Source organism: Mytilus trossulus, chromosome 3, assembly GCF_036588685.1.
Source record: "Mytilus trossulus isolate FHL-02 chromosome 3, PNRI_Mtr1.1.1.hap1, whole genome shotgun sequence".
NCBI lineage: Eukaryota > Metazoa > Mollusca > Bivalvia > Mytilida > Mytilidae > Mytilus > Mytilus trossulus.
The window spans coordinates 62,067,815-62,090,621 of record NC_086375.1 but is presented as its reverse complement, the minus strand read 5'-3'; the positions used below and the strand labels follow the sequence as shown (position 1 = coordinate 62,090,621).

At 32.0% G+C, this 22,807-nt stretch overlaps 1 protein-coding gene across 3 annotated transcripts; it reads left to right on the top strand.

Annotated features, from left to right (window-relative positions):
- The first annotated feature begins 1,811 nt into the window (after nucleotides 1–1,811).
- Nucleotides 1,812–22,093, top strand: LOC134712042 (uncharacterized). 3 transcript variants are annotated; one of them, XM_063573162.1, is made up of 6 exons: nucleotides 1,812–1,922; nucleotides 2,595–2,703; nucleotides 4,139–4,249; nucleotides 18,685–19,241; nucleotides 20,327–20,360; nucleotides 20,639–22,093. In XM_063573162.1, exons 3-6 carry the CDS (start codon nucleotides 4,157–4,159, stop codon nucleotides 20,873–20,875), a joined length of 921 nt encoding a protein of 306 aa, XP_063429232.1. In that variant the 5' UTR covers nucleotides 1,812–1,922; nucleotides 2,595–2,703; nucleotides 4,139–4,156; the 3' UTR covers nucleotides 20,876–22,093. The 3 variants fall into 3 exon arrangements, with proteins under 3 accessions (XP_063429232.1, XP_063429233.1, XP_063429231.1); XM_063573163.1 differs by having other exon boundaries at nucleotides 1,863–1,922; nucleotides 2,645–2,703; XM_063573161.1 differs by lacking the exon at nucleotides 1,812–1,922 and adding an exon at nucleotides 2,172–2,286.
- The last annotated feature ends 714 nt before the right edge of the window (nucleotides 22,094–22,807 follow it).

The following is a 22,807-nucleotide window of genomic DNA, read 5'->3' as shown; positions in this document are numbered from 1 at the left end:
TCATTTATATACAAAAATTAACGGCCCAGTTAATGTACAAAATAATGATCGAAAAACGAATATGTAAAAGAGGGGCGAAAGATACCAGAGCAACAGTCAAACTCATAAATCTAAAATAATCTGACAACGCCATGGATAAAAATAAAAAAAACAGACACATAATAATATAAAAGGATCAACAAAGAAAACTAAAGACTGAGCAACACGAACCCCACAAAAAACTAGGGTTGATATCAGGTGCTCCGGAAGGATGAGCAGATCCTGCTCCATATGTGGCAAAGTCGTATTGCGATGTTATTACAAATCCGGTAGTCAAATTCGGTAGGACACATTCATGAAAGGGAACGGGATTGAAGTAACGACGTAAGTAACATATCTGATATCATCTGTGAAACGGTTATTCCATTACGGTCAACCAACTCGTGATGGCGTCCGTAAAATTTACGAAGGGATGATTTCAACTTTACCATTTGGAACTCTTGGGTTAATAGCTTCCTTGCTAGCAGCAACTCTTTATCAATGGAATCATGATAGGAATTACAAGCGCGGGAATATCGTATGAATGTAACACAGCAACAAACGACAACCATTGAATTACAGGCTCCTGACTTGAGATAGGCACATAAAAAATGTGGCGGGGTTTAAAGATGTTAGCTAGCACCGATCCCACATTGTTTTAACCTGGGACAATGATGTAACAGTTCAAAATAAGAACAGATTATAGAAATTAGTTGAAAAAGGCTTATCTCATCAGATTGATACCAATAGAAATACATCTTACAAAAACACAGGGTGGGCGTGGCCGGGTACTTGTACATCCCTACAACAAAAAGACACTAAGTACAGATTTAAGAGCACTCGCAGTTATCGGCAGCTAGGTCATTGCCAATAAAAAGTAATGAAAAATATATTGTAAAAGACTGTAAGAAACATATACCTGGACAGAAAAGACCAGGACTAGGAGCTGGTACCGACATTGACATCCTACAATATAGCAAAAAAATACCAACTTAATCACCGACAAAAAAGGGTGAAAACATGGGAGTTGGGAATCCAAAAGAGAAAGCATTGTTTGCATCTTATCAAATTTGCTCATGTCAACTCCATTAAAGATAATTAAAAGTAAATGATTTTTTCACTGGGAAAAAAATAGTTTATTGTAACAAAGCAATATAAGTCGTTTAAAAACAAAAAATCTATAAACATACACTTGCAGTTTTCATCAAATATAAAAAATAAGATATAAATTCTTAGGTGTACTAAAAATTCGACATTTATTAAAAATGACTCATATATAGGTAGCCAGGTCGTCCAATTAGATGGATTTATTCATATGAAAAAAAGTGTGTTAAAATGTGAGACTAGGTAATGGTTTTCAACTTCTGGTTGCCAATGAAGACACCACACCCATTTCATCTCCAATATCTTGTTGTTTTGTATCAGTGGAATGAAGCATGATTTTCGGTGGCAGACTTCATAAACAGATAAATATGACAACCCTGTAAAATTATATTGCAGCTTTCAGTAATTGGAATTATTCGGCTTTTGGTCATCATACTCTTGACACTAGTGCACACAAGCAAATAATATTAATATGCAAAGAAATAAAACTGTGATATTATAAAACACGTGTCAAACGATAGAAATCTATTAACAGTTATCGGCGATATTAAATTAAGAAATAAGACGAACTACATCAATACAAATTTATTATCATAATTGAAATCATTGTCCGAAAATCAAGTTCTGTCATTTTTTTTATTGATTAACAATTATTAATAATATGATTTTTCTATTAATAGAACTACCCAGTCCATTTTTCCTTTGTTGTTTATGAACGTTCCATAACTGTTTGTATCGAAACATGACAAAGGAGTAAAAAGTGCATCAGGTCAAAGACCTACAACTGTTGTAATTATGAGGTAAGAATGAAACTATTACACATATAAGTTAAGGCAACTTTTCGCTTCACGGCCCTTTACGTATTCACCTCAATGATCTTATATGTTTTAAAGATCTTTCAATCGATCATAGTTTGTTATATTTTTCTTATGTTTAATGTTTAATTGATTGTAACAGTGCATGTAAAAAACATGTTACACAAAAATCTATAATTCATATGTATGTGTTGAATTAGTAAGACATTACTAACTACCTGTACATATGTGATTCAGAAATTGTGCGTTCAAGATAGAATGATCATAAATAAACTTATGTGACAACAAAACTGGATAAAAGGGGACAAAGGGAACACGCTTCTTCGTTTCTTCCACTTGCGATAAGGATGTATAAAACATTGATATTTTTTTGTAGTTGATAACAAAACTTTTTACATTTCTAAAAAGCTATTCATTTTCTTTTCATAAAAAACACTGTTGATTGACATATTAAAGAGGTTTTATTCGTTGCTACGTGATAACATAATGTGTAATTGCTAAAATATTCTGACTACTGAAATATCACACTTTTATCTCATAAGTGTTGTATTTAATTCTATAAAATGTGTAATATAAAATAAAATTAACTTGTATTTTGCGCAGGTGATGGTGCATATCACGGTTTGACAACTGTAAATACACTTTCTTTATTTATAGATATTTCTGTTTTTAATCAAAGAAATAACTATGGCATACGTACATTGTAGTAAACATACATGACAGAAATAGGTGATTACCACTAGCTAGGAAAATAACTAATTTAAAGGTAAGAAGTCTAATTTTAGTTTTGCTATACTAATACATTAACGTATTTCTTAACGGAAACCGGGAATACTAAATAGGTTGGAAACCTTTACAGAGTAAATACATGCAGTTGCTTGTTTAATATCCAAATATATTGAGTGTCAATAGAATCGAAACATCTAACATGTATTTATCATTTGATAGAATCTTCTTTGGGAGTTGACCAGTCGTTCTAAATACATGTCTGCAGAAACAGTCCCATCAAAATTCATAGCTGCTTGACTTTTAAGATTTTTAACTTTAAATTTTCCTAGCTTGAATGTCGAATTTCCATCAAAATTAATTCCTGGAATGATAAACTGGCTCATATTACATTTGGTCCTGTGTTTGTTAATATTCGGAAGGATATTTGTGGGTTTTGATTTTGATCCCTCTGGAATTAGTTCCTTACCTGAAAAAAGATGCAAAATAAACTACTTTAGTATATATTTAGCCGAAATGGACATGTTTGTATTGTTATCAAAAAAGACCAAAATGATGTGCTGCGCTTCTATGGGATCTCCGTATATTTATCGTATATTTACAAGAATTTGTTCTTGATTAGTGCCTTGACACTGCACTTCTTTACACTCTAAAGTTGGCCAGAATGGTTTGCGCATCATTAGTGTTATATGCATGTGTTATTGTCTTAGTAATTAAAATAAAGCAAACTATGCTTAACTAAGGATCCCATAACACATGTATATGTATATATATTCCTGACTAAGGATAGGCACATGCAGCAAGTACGGGTATGTGGGGACTTAAATTAAGTGAGAGAAAAGTAACCAAGATAGATAATACTAGTTAGATCCAGCGTTTGGTTAAAACATATAAGGCTGCAAGTATATTTCAAGCAATTTTGGACAAGAATAAATTAACTGAGAACCAAAAATGTTTGTTCTGCAAACTGGGTTGACAGCAAGGGAACAAGGGAGAGTATGGTGTATGTCAGCAGAAACTTGACCTAGCAACAGGCCACATCAGGATACTCGCAGAGTTTTTACAAGAGTTCTATAATGTGAAGAGAGTGTTGCAATCTCTGTGCACAAGGCTTGATATTTTACACCTCTTCCTGACTGGACATGACTGCATATTTTATTCATCTTGCATCGGGGTTTGGAAGAAAACACTGCAACAACTTTATTTGTTAAAAGATAGCCATTGCATTGTATAAAATTAGGTAGGTTGTCCAATTAGATGGATTTATCGTATAATTCAAACAAACTTATGAAATGGTTTATATAATTATTTATAATTCAAAGGAATTCTGCAACATATTCCCATCTACAACAAAGATAATTTCTGTTTTCAACAAGTAATGAAAGACTTCGTTATTCTACATGGTAGCCACATTAAGATAGACAAAAATAGATAATCTACACATGAAATATAACTTAATTATTCTCTTGTTTCAGGGGTAAAATGTGTTTGTTATGGTGACCTCCACCGGAAAGGTTACATTATTTGTAGTGTTTATGACCTCTGTAGCTCAAAGCATGGACCTTAATAAAACTATGTGTACTGAGGTAGGTACTATAAATTATAGTTGTCAAACTTTATCTTTTTAACAAGTTGTAGTATTAAAAAAAGGCATGGGTTGATACTTATAATAGGAGCAGCAAAGTATCAGAACAAGATAAAACAATCACGTTCAAGATACTTCAAAATTGTGTATCATTAAAAAAAAAAATATTTCAACGTGTAGTATACTAAGTTAAATCTTATTTCCCAATCATATTTGTTTATAAAAATGAAGAGAGTGCACAGCATCGAAAGAAGTTTGCAGTTAAAATTAGAAAGTCGTACAACAAAAGATAAGGTTGCTTTAAGTTATAAAACATAAATATATCTGTCAAGTTTTCAGCAGGTTTACTTACTGGCATATCATGCTGGATTTCTAGATTAAGTTGAAAGATAAGGCAACATATATATTTTATCTACTTCACTCTAAAAATAGAAAATCTTTCAATCGATTTGATAAACGAATTGTATTCATACCACTATACGATGGAGGATAAAACGATTTCATTTTATATAAATCAATTAAAAATCGACTGAAATCATAAGAAACCCCCTTTTTAAGATAGAACCATTATAACCTGTGTTCTAATTATTCTGAATCCGCTTTTGGGTCTTTTGTTTATCATTTGCTTGCCATTTATATAGACTACAGAGCGCTTCTTCCAAAATGAACTGTATGGTTAAAAAGAGTGATATTGAACATGTGGTATAATGCGAGATATCAAATACTACTAGAAAGTTATAAGCAATTCTGTGGCGTTACCTTGTTAGAAAACACACTTTGTATTTGTTATTAGTTAAATTGTTATTTGGATGGAGAGTCGTCTCATTGGCACTCACACCACATCTTCCTTTATCTATACACATAAAAAACATTAGGCAATTTACCGCAATGTTAAACAGGTATATCTATATTTGTATGCCCCCGCTGTAGCGGAGGTGGCATTAAGGGTGGCCATTGTCCGTCTTTACGTCCGTCCATCAGTATACGGACGTTCTCCGTTCCCTAACTTAGGTTTGCTTCAACCAAATATTAAGAAATTTATGTACAATGCTAAATACCACATACCAAAGGTACAGGTCAATTTTCAATTTTGGTGGCGTCTTTTCTATCGTTTTAGAGAAATGCCCCTTAACAAATGAAACATTGCAAACATTTTCGTTTCCGTTCTCGAACTTAAGCTTGCCTCTCCTAAATGTTATGAAACGTATACATATTGCTTATCACGAAACTCTGATCAGCGGTATCGTCACTTTCACAGTTTTTGAGTTACGTTTCTTATTAATAACGTTATATGCAAGCGGGAACATCATCGGTGTCTCATTGACATATTCATCATTTATTTGAATTTGACCTAGTTTCAGGTCTACGGTCATGTTATTTCAATGTCTTTAAATTTCATAAATATATAGCTTGATATTTATAATGTATAGACTTTTTGAAGACTCTTCTTCCAATATTACCCGAGCGATCAAATACAATCGGAATGTTATTAACAATTTTGTGGAGTTACCTTGCACATAATAATTGCAGGAATTTGTATAAACATGAACACATTTATTTTATTTAATCCATCATTTTTTCTGAAGTTTAAGGTCTAAGGTCTTAGAATTTCAATGGTTTATTTCATCTCAACAATTACTAGAAATCGATAAAGTAAACATCATAAAACAGTCCGAACAAAAGAGTGTGCAATACAAACATAAAGAAAATCCGCAGTGATTTGATGCATGAGCTTCTTATATGCAACTTATAATGAAATGAGAACGAGACTCTTTAATGAAAGGTATCATCTCCAGTATTTATGAGGACACTTACTGCATGCGTAATTGTTTCATAATACAAGGCGTCCGTTTATGACTTCGTTACATTACATCCTTTGATGTGAACTTATTGGTACTTTTATCTGAGAGAACATCTTGTATTTGATATTTGTTATTGACCTTGAATTAAGTTTCAGTAAATGCGAGGACTCTAACACCTTTGAGGAGCCAAACATTCTTACTTTTTTTTCTTAACCTGATTTTTTGGTTCATAAGACTGTAACAAAATAATTGGTGAAGAAAAAATCATATGGTGGTGCACTTCTTTTTTTGCTACGGTCGTTTGAAAATGGCCAAATTTGATGATTTTCCCATTGTTCGTCGATTTTTACTTATTTTTGGGCTATTATCGTGAAAAAAAAAATCACAATTTCACAATTAAACTTTTTTTCATACTTTCTAATATGAGGCAGGCATAACCTGTGAATGGGGACAAAGTCTGTATGTATATTTTTCTTTACTTCAAACATGTTAATAAAGGATACGGAAATACCGTAACGTTCCCGATTTTGGTTCTGTTGTTAGGGATATAAGGTAGCACTCCACAGTTAGAAAATAAAATTAAAAATGAGCCCCAAAATGTTTTATCATCTCCTATTCCTGGATTTCTAATACATTAACCTAACTGGTTGTGTTGTACATGTACATATGTATGTAATCAGTATCTTCCATAGATTCAATTTTCCAAAGTTAAAAGGGTGAAAATTAATTCCTTTTATGTGTATCCATGGCAACATTCAGCATTTATTTACCATAAAATATTGCAAAAAGGGGGGTGAACATGTCATATATCCCCCCAAAATTTGGATCAAACTAGAATTTCAATGCCTTTGAGTAATACCTTTTTAGAAACTGTTTCCTTAAATCTTCCTAATGATCAAATAAAAAATGGGTGTCTTTCGCCTCATTTTTTCGTAAAATCCAATCACAAAGTTCGTGCGATAAAAAGTTGGAAAAACACATTACAATAATTGCCGGACCAATGTATGGTATGGACATGCAAATACGGACTGTCATACAGAAAACAGCCTATATTACATACATTACATAACCTTGATGTTCATATAAACCCAATACAAAGGCTATTTTAATACTCAGCTATCCAAAAATGAATTTTATTGCACACTAGCTCTCATATTTAAAAAATCCACAGGGGCCAAAATGCGAAACTACACACCTAACTGTGGAGTGCTACCTTAGCTGTGACGTTCTTTAAGTTATGACGTCATATTCAATGTAAACAAAAGAAACCCTTCCATCGGGTAACGTTTTTTTTCAAATTAAACAATTATCATATGGGGACGAAGTCCCCAATAACAGTAGAAAATTAAATTAAAAAAAAAAATCGGGAAAATTTCCCGAATTTTTCATTGTACTAATGAACTCAAAATCATTCAATTTTTTTTATGTCATGTTTTGAAATCCCGGACTTGCGCAGAAATCTACAATGTACTTCCTTTTTCCGGTTTTGTTTGTATGAATCTTTAAGTAAAATATATATTTACCAATCTATTATAAAAAGGAAGGAACGCAATATCAATTTCATTTTTAATAATTCCTTGATATGAAAAAACGTTACCTGATGATAGCGTTTCTTTGTTTACATTGAATATGACGTCATAACTTAAATAACGTCACAACTAAACTCCCTAACAACAGAACCAATATCGGAAACGTTACGTATATTTCCGTTTTTTTAACAAATATTTAAGTTACAAAAAAATAATTCATACAGACTTCGTCCCCATTTACAGGTAATGCCTGCCTCATATTATTAAAATTTTATTGAGTTCCAATCTTATATTTTACTAGACTGATCAATATAAAAAAAAATCAGTCTCATGCAAAAAAGACAGATTTCTGCGCAAATGCGGGAAAACCGGAACAGGAACTAGATCTAAAAAAAAAGTTAACGATTTTGAGTTCATTAGTACAATGAAAAATTCGGGAAATTTTCCCAATTTTTTTTTTTTTTTTTTTTTTTTTATTGATTTTTCTACCGTAATTGGGGACTTCGTCCCCATATAAAGATGAAGTGGACCAATCTAAATAAATTTTACTTAAAAAAAACTATAGGTAGGTGTTAATATAAAAAGGTTTTATCATATTTTGACGCTATTTTGTGTAAAATTTACCATGCTGTCAATTTTCTAGTTTTGTGATTTTTCTCAGTTTTAAGAACAAAGAGCATATTATTTCAACTTTTTTGTTATAAATGACTAAAAAAATACATATCTAAGAAATTTGAAAAGACCAAAATGATATGGGATGTATAATATTCTTGTAAAATCAATTTTTGTATCCCTCACCCATTATCCTAAAATTTTGATTAGTCGTTAAATTTGAAAACTGGATTACTCAAAAACCGTTCATTGCAGATACACAATTTTTCACAAAGTTATGTTTCATTATAACATTTTTAAAATTCATTGATATTTTCCGCTTGTATCACATGTTTTGGAAATAATTCAAGAACGAGATTTAAACGAGACTGAATGAGACTGAAATACATCCTTGTAAGTTTGTTTTTGTGATTCGTGCTAATGTGTTTTTCTTATGGTTGAAACATGAAAACAATCTTCCAATCAAATAATTGAACAGTTTAACTCCGAACTGGGGTGATGGCAGACAATTCGTGAAATAAACAATCTAACTTAACTTACACGACTTTTCTACTCTTTACACAAGTATTCAACATTCCAAACTAAAAGACAAATTAAAAGAGTTGGTATTACTTTGCTTCATAAAAAATAAAGGCCAACGTAGATACAAGTATCTTGTCTTAGGGAGGGATAAATCATACTTTGTAAAGAATCATTCTGATTCAAACAAAAAATTCTCTGAAACCGACATTATCAAGATGCTTGATTTCTTGATTGACAACATATTTGTAACGTTCGGAGGACGTGTTTTTCAACAGACTGTCGGCATCCCAATGGGAACAAACTGTGCCCCTCTACTTGCTGACTTGTTTCTTTATTATTATGAGGTTGACTTCATGCAGGAACTTCTTAGGAAGAAAGATAAGAAGTTAGCAATATCCTTTAACTCTACTTTCCGCTATATAGATGACGTTCTTTCACTAAACAATTCAAAATTTGGTGACTATGTGGATTGCATCTATCCCATCGAATTGGAGATAAAGGATACTACAGATACAATTAAGTCGGCTTCATATCTTGACTTACATCTAGAAATTGACAATGAGGGTCGATTGAAGACAAAACTTTACGACAAAAGAGATGATTTCAGCTTCCAATTGTGAACTTTCCATTTCTAAGTAGCAACATTCCAGCAGCACCTGCATACGGGATATATATCTCCCAATTGATACGATATTCCCGTGCTTAATTGCATTTCCTATCATGATTTTCTTGATAGAGGGTTACTGCTTACAAGGAAGCTATTAAACCAAGAGTTCCAAATGGTGAAATTGAAATCTTCCCTTCGTAAATTTTACGGACGCCATCACGGGTTGTTGACCGTTATGGAAAAACCGTTTCACAAATGATATCGGATATGTTCCTCACGTCGTAACTACAATCCCCTTCCCTTTCATGAATTTGACCTACCGAATTAGACTATTTACCGGATTTGTAATCACATAAGCAACACGACGGGTGCCGCATGTGGAGCAGGATCTGCTTACCCTTCCGGATCACGTGAGATCACCCCTAGTTTTTTTGGTGGGGTTCGTGTTGTTTATTCTTTAGTTTTCTATGTTGTGTCATGTGTACTATTGTTTTTCTGTTTGTCTTTTTCATTTTTAGCCATGGCGTTGTCAGTTTGTTTTAGATTTACGAGTTTGACTGTCCCTTTGGTATCTTTCGTCCCTCTTTTACATAATACACCACAGAGACTTATAAAAGCACAAGGCATACTAAGCATAACGTTATGTACATATAACACAAGTTAAGGGAGTTACACAATTAATTACTGAATTCAAATCTCAAGTTTTCATTTTGTGTACATTTAAATTAGAAATGATCTTCAAACATGATATATAAATTGTCTCAATCATATAAGATAGTGACAAACAAAATATGCAAACTACAACATATAAACAACACATATTTTAGCCATCAGTTAATCAAGAGTCACTTGTCCTCAGTTCCACTGACTGTTTTAAAAAGGAACTTAGACTATGTACTTCTTGAAAAATTGTTGGATTGAGCATTTACTGTAGTTTTATTTTGTAAGTACAACTCATAAAGCCAATATTTTGAGAAACAATTTCAGAGAAGTAATTGTTTCTTAAATTTAATTTATTTCAAAATGCAGGAAGATATGAATTCCATCATCTACTAGTATATCTTTAATAGATCAAAAATTACATAATATCTTATTCAAGTTCCAGATTAATTATGATCACATAACAGCAAAAGGTATACGAAATTCAAAGTTTGAATGTGCCAAGTAAAATCTTTTTGAGATCTTGTAAAGAAAATGTTTATTTTTATCACATAGAACTTCAATGATCTTCAATATTAGTTTTAAGAGGTTACTGTATTTATTAGATATTCTTTCTTTGATAACATGTTTTATAGATTTGACCTTTATGGTTTTGCATGAAGACAACTTTTTGGGATCATCTATCTCTTTAGGAATAGTATCTATGGCATATGATACCAGGAATATATATTGTTTGCATCTATAAACATCTTACAGATTTTGTTTTTTTCAATTATACAAAACAATATCCTCTGGTATACACTCACCTCACCTGATATATTGACAAACTGTGACAACCTTTGGACAAATCGGGTTTTAAACTTGGTTCAACAACAATCCTTTTAAACAGTTTCCTAAATCTGAGTTTTGCGACGTTTCTTGTGTTGATAGCACTGCGAGGTTTCGTGTGTTGATAGCACAAAACGTCTCCTACACCGAGACCCTGTTCAGACGACGACAATGACGATGATGATGCGAGTGTCAAACATTGTAAACAGTGTACTTGGACTTCAGACATTCGTACACTGTACTCGCACCCATTATGTTTAATTAATGCTACAGTTAATTCTGGAACCAATATACAGTCCTCTGAACATAAATAGACCAGGATTACTGTGCTGCTGTGTAGATTTGCCGTAGTCACGAAGAGTATGTCGTTCAGCAGTAGCTATTCAAGGTATATATATATTGTGGCTAGTGTATAAACAGGAGCTGATCTCGCATTCTCAGTTGTAACGACAGACGTGACTGATGCGACCGGACGTTGCAGGGTATCTATACATCCCAAACAGCATGAAACAGCCTAACGAACGTTTGCATGTCTTTAGCATGCATGTTTTTACTCCAGATGGAAACAGTCAAGTACTAGCTATAATTATGTACCTCATTCAACCATTGAGGTCCCAACCAATCCAGATATTGGATTTTATATCAAGAAAATATTTGGCTTTAACTTTGTATTGACTTCAACCGTTAGAATGCATAAAAAGAAAGACAACTCCAGCTGTATTTTTGATAATCTGTATCTGGGGTTTAAATATTTTACAAGCTAGGGTACTAAAGATTTATTGCTCTCTATTACAGGTCATTGTCTCTGGAAAAAATCCTATGTATACCTGAATTTAACAGTATATATATAGGAAAACAAATCTCAGAGACAAGTGCCTTGTGTATTGTATACCTTACTAAATTTTGACTTTGTTGAATTTGTATCTGATGGTCATCCATTCATTGAATCAATCTGGTATATATTTTTATTGTAGTTGTCATTAATTTGAGAAAGAATTTTCCATGATTTTTCCTCGCTGATTCATCACATTCTTTTCTGCATTTTTTTAAAATGCTGCTTAATTTTCGTTTACCTCTTATAATTTTGAACTTTGTGGTTCTTAGAATTTATTTTTGTGATTTTTATTTGAACTAGGATGGAAAATCTTAACACGAGGCGAAAAGAAACTCGACTCATCATGTGTTACCCAATGCTAAATGCCATTGTAGCAAATTCCACGAATAATCACATACAAAACCAACAAGAAGTCCCAGGCGTCCAGAGCATCATGCATACCTTTGACACTGTTTACAGCCATTTAAGTTGTCTACGTACTGTATATGTGTATGTGTTGGCATTTGACCAGTTTAGTTTTCGACTGATTTTTATCAATCAAACTCATTTATTATTTTTAAAATTAAAACTTGAATAAGAGTTCATGGACCCCTTATTTAAAATGTCATTTGGTTTGATTACGCGAGAAGATTATGTGTGCCAATTTTCATGAAAATGTAAATAGTGCAAATTTTTAAAATTTCATAAATATACAGCAAAAAATGATATTTTTTTCTACCTTCATGAACATTTGATAAATATGAGTTATTTGTGAATAAAAATGTATACATTTTTATGATACTTATAAAATACAGACATTATAAATTATTTAACAAAAACAATTTGTGTATATCTTTTAAACCAAAGTTATGTCTTTCTTTCGAAAGGAAAAATACAGCCACTAATCCGAATTTTGAGCAAATATACAAAATTAACATCTCATTTTATTCAAAAAGCAGCACATGAAGGTAGATTTTTTATTACATATTTGATTTAATCAGGTAAAAAATATTCTACATGGAAATTTTTATTAAAATGTAAAAACGGGATCAAAACTGTGTTTTCGGGAGTCTGTAATGATTCACATTCAACGTTGCACTCTTGGCATTTTTATTTACAATTTCTGATTTTGATAAAAAAAAAAATCAATGTTGCTATGCTTTGCATTTATGTTTAAAGCAAACAATACAATTAAAACAACCCAATACACCTTGAATTTATAATTATGTTAGATGGTTGGTAATAAGAAACACAAGTATCGCTTTTCCTCATAACACTATCTTACTTTATTGTTACATATTTAACTCTATTGGTAGATTCCTTCAAGGAAAACATATTCTTTTAATAAGAATGTAACGTTGAACATAAGCATAATTCTTAATTATAATACATAGTAGTGTCTCAAGTAGAAACTTGTGGTTTTTGTTATGAAAGTAAAGTTGCAACGCCCACTGGCAAAGTTGACTCCAATATACAAAGGCATTCAACCATTGAAGTTGGCAGAATGTGTAATTTTGTCATCATCCACCTTGTCCCAACCAATCCAGATATTGGATTTTATATCAATAAAATATTTGGCTTTGTCTTTGACTTCAACCGTTGGGATGCATAAAAAGAAAGACAACTCCAGCTCTATTTTTGATAATCTGTATCTGGGGTTTAAATATTTTACGAGTAAGGTTACTAAAGATTTATTGCTCTCTATCATAGTCATGTCATTGTCTCTGGAAAAAAATCCTATGTATACCTGAATTTTTACAGTATATATAGAAAAACAAATCTCAGTGACAAGTGCCTTGTGTATTGTATACCTTAAATTTTGATAATATCGGATAGGTTCCTTACGTCGTAACTACAATCCTCTTCCCTTTTATGAATGTGACCTACCGAATAAGACTTTCAACCGGATTTGTTATCACATAAGTAACACGACGGGTGCCACATGTTGAGCAGGATCTGCTTACCCTTCCGGAGCACCTGAGATCACCCTAGTTTTTGGTGGGGTTCGTGTTGTTTATTCTTTAGTTTTTCTATGTTGTGTCATGTGTACTATTATTTGTCTTAGATTTATGAGTTTGACTGTCCCTTTGGTATCTTTCGTCCCTCTTTAAAATTTTGACTTTGTTGAATTTGTATCTGATGGTCATCCATTCATTGAATCAATCTGGTATATTTTTTTTTTTTATTGTAGTTGTCATTAATTTGAGAAAGAATTTTCCATTATTTTACGTCGCTGATTCATTACATTCTTTTCTGCATCTTTTTTTAAATGCTGCTTATTTTCGATGACCTCTTATAATTTTGAACGTGGTAGTTCTCAGTAGAACTTTTTATGTGATTTTTATTTGAACTAGGATGGAAAATCTTACACACGAGGCGAAAAGAAACTCGACTCATCATGTGTTACCTAATTCTAAATGCCATTGTAGGCATTTCCACGAATAATTACATACAAAAAAAGAAGAAGCCCCAGGCGTCCAGAGCATCATACATACCTTTGACACTGTTTACAGCCATCTAAATTGTCTACGTACTGTATAAGTGTATGTAGACATTTGACCAGTTTAGTTTTAGACTGATTTTTATCATTCAAACTTATTTAACTTGAAAACGAGTTCATGGACCCCTCTTTTTTAAAATGCCATTTGGTTTGATTACGCAAGAAGATTATGTGTGCCAATTTTCATGAAAACATACATAGTGCATTTTTTTTTAAATTTGATAAATATACATCAAAAATGATGTTTTTTCTACATTCATGAACATTTGATAAATATGAGTTATTTATGAATAAAAAATGTATACATTTAAGAATACTTATAAAATACAGACATGTGTTTATCTTTTAAAACAAAAAAGTTATGTCTTTTTTTCGAAAGGGAAAATACGGCCACAAATCCGAATTTTGAGCAAATATACAAAATTTAGACCTCATTCAACTCAAAAAGTAGCACAAGAAGGTATATTTTTTAATAAATATTTGATTTAATGTGTTTTCATGAGTATGTAGTGATTCACATTCAACGTTGCACTCTTGGCACTTTTATTTTACAAGTTCTGATTTTGATAAAAATCAATGTTGCTATGCTTTGCATTTATGTTTAAAGCAAACAATACAATTAAAACAACCCAATACACCTTGAATTTATAATTATGTTAGATGGTTGGTAATAAGAAACACAAGTATCGCTTTTCCTAATAACACTATCTTACTTTATTGTTACATATTTAACTCTATTGGTAGATTCCTTCAAGGAAAACATATTCTTTTAATAAGAATGTAACGTTGAACATAGGCATAATTCTTAATTATAATACATATAACGTAATGTGATGTGTATTGCAATGTATGTCTCTTCTTAATCCTTCATCTGCGCATAGTTAGTAGTGTCTCAAGTAGAAACTTGTGGATTTTGTTATGAATGTAAAGTTGCAACGCCCACTGTCAAAGTTGACTCCAATATACAAAGGCATTTTGTTATATGCTCTCGGATACTTTTGCTTTTGGTTTTTAGTGATTCATACTTTTCTCAACACTTGGCATCTGTCGTCCGTTGTCTTTCGTCTTCAATTACTACAACAATCGTGTCCGAAACTACTGGGTAGGGTATATTTCTTTAAAAATGCCAACTAACATGACCAAAATGACTAAAAATAGAACAGAGGGGTAAAATTCCAGTTTTGTCTATTATCTTGAAAACTTGCCCTATAAATAGACAAAAATTATGACAGTGCCAGATTTATTCAGAATGATGAGATCTACCTATTGCCCGAATAACTTAAAACTTTCAGATGACATCTTAAAGGAGTTATTGCCCTTCAATGATGAATTTGACGAATTTGTTTCATTTTTGGCTACTAGTATTAGCTTAAAAATTATAATAGATTGAGATGTATTGTAAATGGCAAATATAATCACCAAGACAAGATCTACATATAAGTAGACATGAATGAAATCGTCAGACAACCCCTTTTCGGGGTTATTGCCCTTAATGAAGACTTTCATCATATTGTTTTGCGTTTTCGACTTTTATCGGAAAATATCTTGTATCTGCAAATAAGTTTCGTTTTTGAAATCGTTTGACAACCTGTTATTATATGTATTGTCCTTTAAAGATAATTTCTACTATGTTTTGGCGTTTTTGGCGTATATAACATTATGGATATGCATTTTAGAAACGTGTGGAATGCATTGGCAAAGGTCTTAAAAAGACAAAACAATATATTTAAAGAAAAAATCACCCCAAAGTCCAACAAAGCCTATGTTATCGATTTGATTTTTACAATATTAAAAAAAACATAAAACAAATCTCTTGAGTGCGAACCTGCAACCTTTCATGGTTCGCGGCGGATGCTGTTTCATCATCTAACCGTGACATACAATAACTTTAATTGGAAAAATCCTGCTTTTTATTATGAGTTAACTTAATAATGCAAAAAGCACTAAACACTAAAACATCACACAACATAATCAATATAGTTTCATTACGGCTTCAACTGCTGTAGTTGTGCTGACAATTAAAGCATAGGTTGAGAAGACTAAAATGGACGTGATAATGAGGATATGTTTACAGATTTTGAGATAGTCATTGCATATATGTAATGGTTAAAATGAAAAATATAAGTTGTTGTTACCGAGTCAATATATAAATGGATTAAAACAGCATGTCGTACATCTGTTACTTCAATTAATTCATAGGAATTCTCCAGATATATTGTATTGAAAACACATTCATCGCGATCTAAGTTAGAAAAGCATTCCGTGGAGAGTTTAGTTTCCTAATAGGTAAGTAGTCATTTTATAATGCATTCATTTTAAAACAACTAAGAATATTATGTTTCATTGTTACAGTTGTAATGCATCAATCAAGAAAACGACAAGTATAAAAGCGAAAATCAATATGACACGGCCTTTGAACACGCTGCTACATCATAATTGTGGTTTGCTTGACTCATCTTGATTTTAGATAGCAAAAATTATTAATTTCGAGAACACACCCGCTTCAATTACCTTTTTTAGCTGCAAGGTTGTTTCATGGAGCCATTTTTATTGATCATGTGTATACTACAAGCAGCTCTCGTTGCTCTAAATTACCTTTTTAACGTATTGACGACAGTTACAAGTTGTATTGATCACACCTGTCTGAATTAATTACTATCATTGGAACTGCTTGCTGACGTGTAATGACGGCGGCTTAACGTGTGCATGGATGGTTGGTTTATAAAAAATGCATAAATCAGGTCCTATTAATGGCCAAAGAATTGTGAGAAACTAATCTAGTTCAGACAAAATCTTAAAATTAATTTACATAAAAGTATTATTTCCCATGTTTCTCAGGGATATTTGAACTAAATATAATTATCACCAAATCTTGTGTTGTGTATGATTGTCCAAATCTGCAATTTTCCCTGTAAATTGATTAAATATACCCCAAAAAATTGTAATCCATTTATGAAAAAGACAAAAAGAAATATATGGCCTTAAGATGAAGTCGCAAGCAAATTAATTGTTCCTAGAAAAGCCAGAATACTCGTCTGGCTCACTTGGGACCAATTTGGCTCGCTTTCTAAAAACGTCATCATAAAAAAACGACATCAAAACCACTGAACTTGAATTCAGCTTGGTCCTAATCATCCTTATGGTATCTATGTTGAGTTTGTTCCTTAAATTCCCGCTTATCAAAAAAGTGACAACCAGGTATAGAATGAAAATAATGTTTCACTTAATTGAAAGCACCCGAAAAGCTGTATGTTTGAAAGTAATCAATTTGTATTCGAAAAGTTTTAATCGCGAAAAAGATGAAAATGTAATATCAGTACCGCATATTTTACCATGTGAGAAATTTAAGCTCCTACAAGAGCCTCTTTTAATATATTTTTGTGATCTCCGGATTATGAATATGTCGTAACGCCGCTTTTTATTGCATCCTTCCAATAAAAGTTCTGAAAATTCAATTACCTTCTCAGCAGTATCTAACATCCTTATTTCATCATCAATTATAAAATGATGAATAAGCATGAAGATGAACTGCTGGTTTTTACCATTTATTTTCTATTTAGCGTTAGTGTGGGATATGACATTCTGCCCATTGTCTATCTGAACAAAGCCTTATAGTCCAGATCTCAGATAGTATTATGTGCTATAGACCAAACAAATTCTTACGATGGCTGTCTGAGATCAGTTCCATTGCTTAATTGCTGATGTTGTTGGAAAGCTATAGCCTTGAGTCATTAAACTCAGGAACTTCCTATATTCATCTGATGTTAGCCGTTGCTTCATACCTACATTCTTTCAATCGCGGACACCAATACCAACATTCAATTGATCACAGACCGCTATCGTCGAAGTTCCTGTCTCTAACAGTTATTTCAGTTATTATTTTCTCGGAAGATATAGCCTAAATTCCATTAATCTTGGACAGCCTTTGTCATAATTCCTTGAATTTAAACATGTATTTCCCAATATTCGTTGGTTATTTACAATTTTTTGAAAAAGTCCTCTGATTACTGATAGCAATAGCCAAATTTCTAGACCCCTAATAGCCATCGACATTATTCCTGTCACCGTACCAATTTCATCTTGAAAATCGTATTTTATTTCATTTCGCCAGTTGATTGCATATATTGGTGAAATGAGGCATTTCCAGTTGCAAAATTAAAACTTAATAAAATTAGTTTATCGATATTTGGTCTTCATACTCTTGTTATAATGCACAAAAGGTAACGCTATGATGGTTTGACCAAATACAGCTATTGCCTTCTATGGATAAATTGTACTTGTATCGCTCAAGAGAGCCTCACAAGTCTCCATTAATAAAGCACGTGTAAAGCACATAAGTGCAGTAGTAACCAGGTTAAGCAAGTGATGTCAATAGCCTTACACAATAATCGTTATATACACACAAAACATCATAGTAAGTATGAAAAAAAGTGACTTATTCATAAACTTATTTGTTGTAAAAACGTGTCTGTTGTTTTTAACTAACGTATATAACAAAAAATACAAAGCTCGAAAAAAGATAACACCCTCTTGTTAACACGACCCACTTTTTGTATTTGCAGGATTGTGCAGGTTATAATTTTCCTTCACCACTCTTTAAAAGGGATGTCATCAATTTAGTGGATGTTAGCAGCAGTGCATTTATACACAATCATTTATTGTCATTTCCATGTCCACCAGCATGGTGGCCAGGTTTCTGTACTGATCTACAGACATTCACTAGGATAAACCTCTCCTGCCAGGAAATAACTATCATACTACAAGTATGTCTCAAACAAACTGAAGAAAAATATTATTCTAATTTATTGTCGGATTGTAAAACCATTTTGCATTGCAAAGAATTCGAAAGGTTGTGTTCATCTAAAAGGTATAAGCATCACTGTGTTGACGGTATCACTTATAGTGTACCAAATTTTGTTGATGTGAACGAAGATAATGCAAAAGACCACATGAATAATACAACGGAAATTACCATGGGAAATAGTGTAATAGAGTCGGACACTGACTCAGGACTATCGTACATTGGACCAAGTATTAACTGGCATGTACTTTGGGCCTTGTTAGTTCTAGTCTACATATTGGTATTTGTGCCTTGCTTTTTAAACTTTGTAATAAAACGGTAAGTGGAATTTATTAACACTTTGGTTTTGTCTCAATCTTTTTTACTGAACAATTTCTGTTTCAATTCTTCTGCATTAATTTGCAAATTCTGCATGCGTTTCTATTTAAATTATTGTATTCGTGTTGTATCATGAGGAAATATTTTATTGCAATCAGTTTTCATCCCGTACAACAGCTAGTTAATAAACTGGATGCGAATGTTTTGAAATATTTGGTTGTAAAGAATAAAATCAAATGTTTACATAGAATGTTGACTATGTTCCAATTTTGTTTTCATACTTCAGTGGAGTATGCTGGGGCAGATATGAGTGTTTTGAAGTAACAAGCTATTACAATAAATATGCCAAGATATTTTGATACATTTTGCTTTAAAGTGTTAATGAACTTTGATTAACTTTTTATACAAGTATCACAGTCAAAACATAGAGGTTGCAAATTAGAGGCAAGTATCAATTGTATATCTAATTTGCACTTGTCTAAATAATCTTGTATTTGTACCTATCAATCAAAGTTATTTGCTTTATAAAAAAAAAACGATTGGTAAAGATGGAAATGCAGATTAATGATCAAAGTATACATTAAAGCTCAACCACACCTAGTATGTAAACCAGGTGTAATGGCTATACCGTTAATTTAGGTTTCTATTATTGGCAGGAATGGAGGCGATAATTTGGCGAGGTTTCTAGTACATAACATTAATTGTGGACCAGTTGAAGCCATGATAAAAAGCTATAAGGCTGGTCAATCTAAGAACTTATCTATTGATTTCCTATTGACTAAAATTGTTAAGAAAAATACAAAGCTTTATAATTGATAAATGTCCAGTGGCATATATTCCATCCATATTCTGGTCGAAAATAACAACATATTGGAAAATTACCTTATGCTGTATATATAGAGATGCTACGGAACCCCTCAAAGAATTGATACTAGGGTTTATGAACGTGTGTATAGAGCGTGGTGCTATCCTGACACTAGGCATCGTTCCCATTCCAATCGGATATAGCAGTGTATTTTAACATCATGCACAGTCTAAGGACGCTTCTCATGCATTGGTATTAATGTGTCTTATTTCCATTGTAGATCTCTGATAGACAAGTGTCGGAACAGATGTCAGGTATGTTTAATTAAAAGATCAAACAGCATAATAAATAAGATCCATGATATGATTAAAATATTTTAAATGGAAGGTTAAAAAGCACAATAAAAAATCCATAGGTATTTCATTTTTGCAAGATTTTATGCTGTAGGCTATAGAAATTCTCCTCTAAATATACGGAACATATACAAAATAATAATGATAATAACCATAGAATTTTTTCAAATGTGTTTATGAAATTGTCCGTTGATTGTATCAAGGAAATCTAACGTTTATTGCTTTCTGTTTTATTTTAGAGAGGTAGAAGTAAAACTGTGAAGACAAACTGTGATGACGATGAACCGTCATTAATACCTGTAGTACATAAAGAGTTACACAGTCCAGTAGATGCAGAGAACTCTCTATTTATTCCATCCAGACCCGATTCTATGGCATCTTCTATAGGACAGGAATTCGATTTCCCTTACGCCGATCAAAGTGCAGCTGTTTCAATGTATTCTCTTCTATTGATAGATGACCAAGACACTGGATAAGATTACACATAAAACATTCATACAAAAAAACATTTGAGATGCCCGTCATGCCAATTCATAATGTTTCTGTCAATTTACTCTAAACCTGAATATACTCTAAACCTGGATGTTTGAACTATAAGAGTGGTACTTTGGCAACATTTCCTCCAAATGTGTTCAAAATATTTCTACAACACAAATGCATATAACGCGGTCATATATATTTTTTTACATGGATATTATGTGGCCAGTTATATGATGGAACTTTAAAGATTATCATTTGGTCCAATTGGTATAAATATCCTGTTTATATATTTCTAATACTTAATTTCACATAGATTATGATACGATGGCCTCCAACTAAATCCACTGCTTTGGTGGATAGTTGTCTCATTGGCAATCATACCACCTCCATGTTTTATATACTGTCTACGTTCGTTTGATCACAAAAAAAGATGTATAAATAGAAAAAAAACACTTTTAAACAATGCTATTTGAGGCAATTGTTCTAAGATTAAATAATTTGTATGACAAAAACGGACTTGAGGAATAAAAGTAAAATACCATATTCAACAGACAAAACATATATAGTACACGATGTTACTGCAGAAAAACATCGCTCAAAATACCATATATGTACCATCCTATTACAGAAACAATATAGAACCATATAATGATACACAAACACAGCAGTAAAATAAACCATAGCATAATATATATACAGCTATAAAACATCAGATAGCATAATATTATACACAACTGTAAAACAAAGCAAACTATAGCATGATATATACAGCTGTAAACCATAACATTATATATAAAGCTGTAAACCATAGCATTATATATACACCTATAGACCATGGCATAATATAAAAACCTGTAAACCATAGCATAATATAAAACCTGTAAACCATAGCATAATATAAATAGCTGTAAACCATAGCATAATAGTTTTGAATATTTTTTTAAATGATAACATTGTAAACAAAAGTTGATTATTAGAGATTTTACTCAGGTTTAAATTTGAATTGCATGAAAAGTGTTTAATATTATAGTATATGCTCAATGCCAAATGTATATTTTATTGATGATTGGGAGATGGAAATGGCGCTTTTATTTATAATTGCTTATATTTTTCTTTGTTATATGTTGTAGTTATTATTGTAACTCAATGTACAGTTACATTATTTATTTTGAATATTTGAAAAGTGAGCACAATAAATTAGTTTTTTAATTCTTTATTCTTAATCAAAAGTACTACATAAGAATCAATTCTTCCTAAAAACTGAAATAATGGTGAGGAACTTAAATCAGACTTACATTTGATAGATTAGGTTCCAAAACGCATATCTCTCTTTCAAAACTTGCACAATATACTGTTTAATTCATTTTAACCCTAAGAATTCAGTATCTCCCTTTGATAATATATGTAGCCATAAAAGAGGTGTTATGCTACCAAAAAAGGGTATGTCACATTTACCAGGTCGAAAAAACATTCACTTGAATTTGACAGTAGAAGGTTAGAAGCCCTGCATTTCATTGCAGATTAGTTTCGGATTCATAATTTTCAAGCATTATTCTTTTTTATTTGGTTCTATAAAATATTTTGGAAAGATGAGTTGGCATGGTTATTTAAAGTTATAGACAGAATAAAAGGCACATGCACTTGTTTCTATCCATAGGAATGTCGACTATACCTATGTAATAGAAGAAGCTTCTTTAAGCTTCTATATCAGAGAGGCAAATAATACCAGGACAACATTCAAACTCATAAGTTAAAAATAAACTGACAACAACATGGCTAATAAAAAAAACAAAGACAAACAATAGTACTCAACACGCAAAATAGAAAACTAAAGATGAGCAACACGAACCCCACCTGGGGGGTCTAAGGTGCTCTGGTAGGGTAAGCAAATCCTGCACCACATATGGCACCCTGTTATTACATATGGA

Excerpts from the sequence above, each read along its gene's own strand:
- LOC134712042 (XM_063573162.1), top strand. The coding sequence starts at position 4,157 with ATGGTGACCTCCACCGGAAAGGTTACATTATTTGTAGTGTTTATGACC. Across the intron at positions 19,242-20,326 it reads TTAAACTTTGTAATAAAACG|ATCTCTGATAGACAAGTGTC; the intron begins GTAAGTGGAATT and ends TTTCCATTGTAG. Across the intron at positions 20,361-20,638 it reads AGTGTCGGAACAGATGTCAG|AGAGGTAGAAGTAAAACTGT; the intron begins GTATGTTTAATT and ends GTTTTATTTTAG.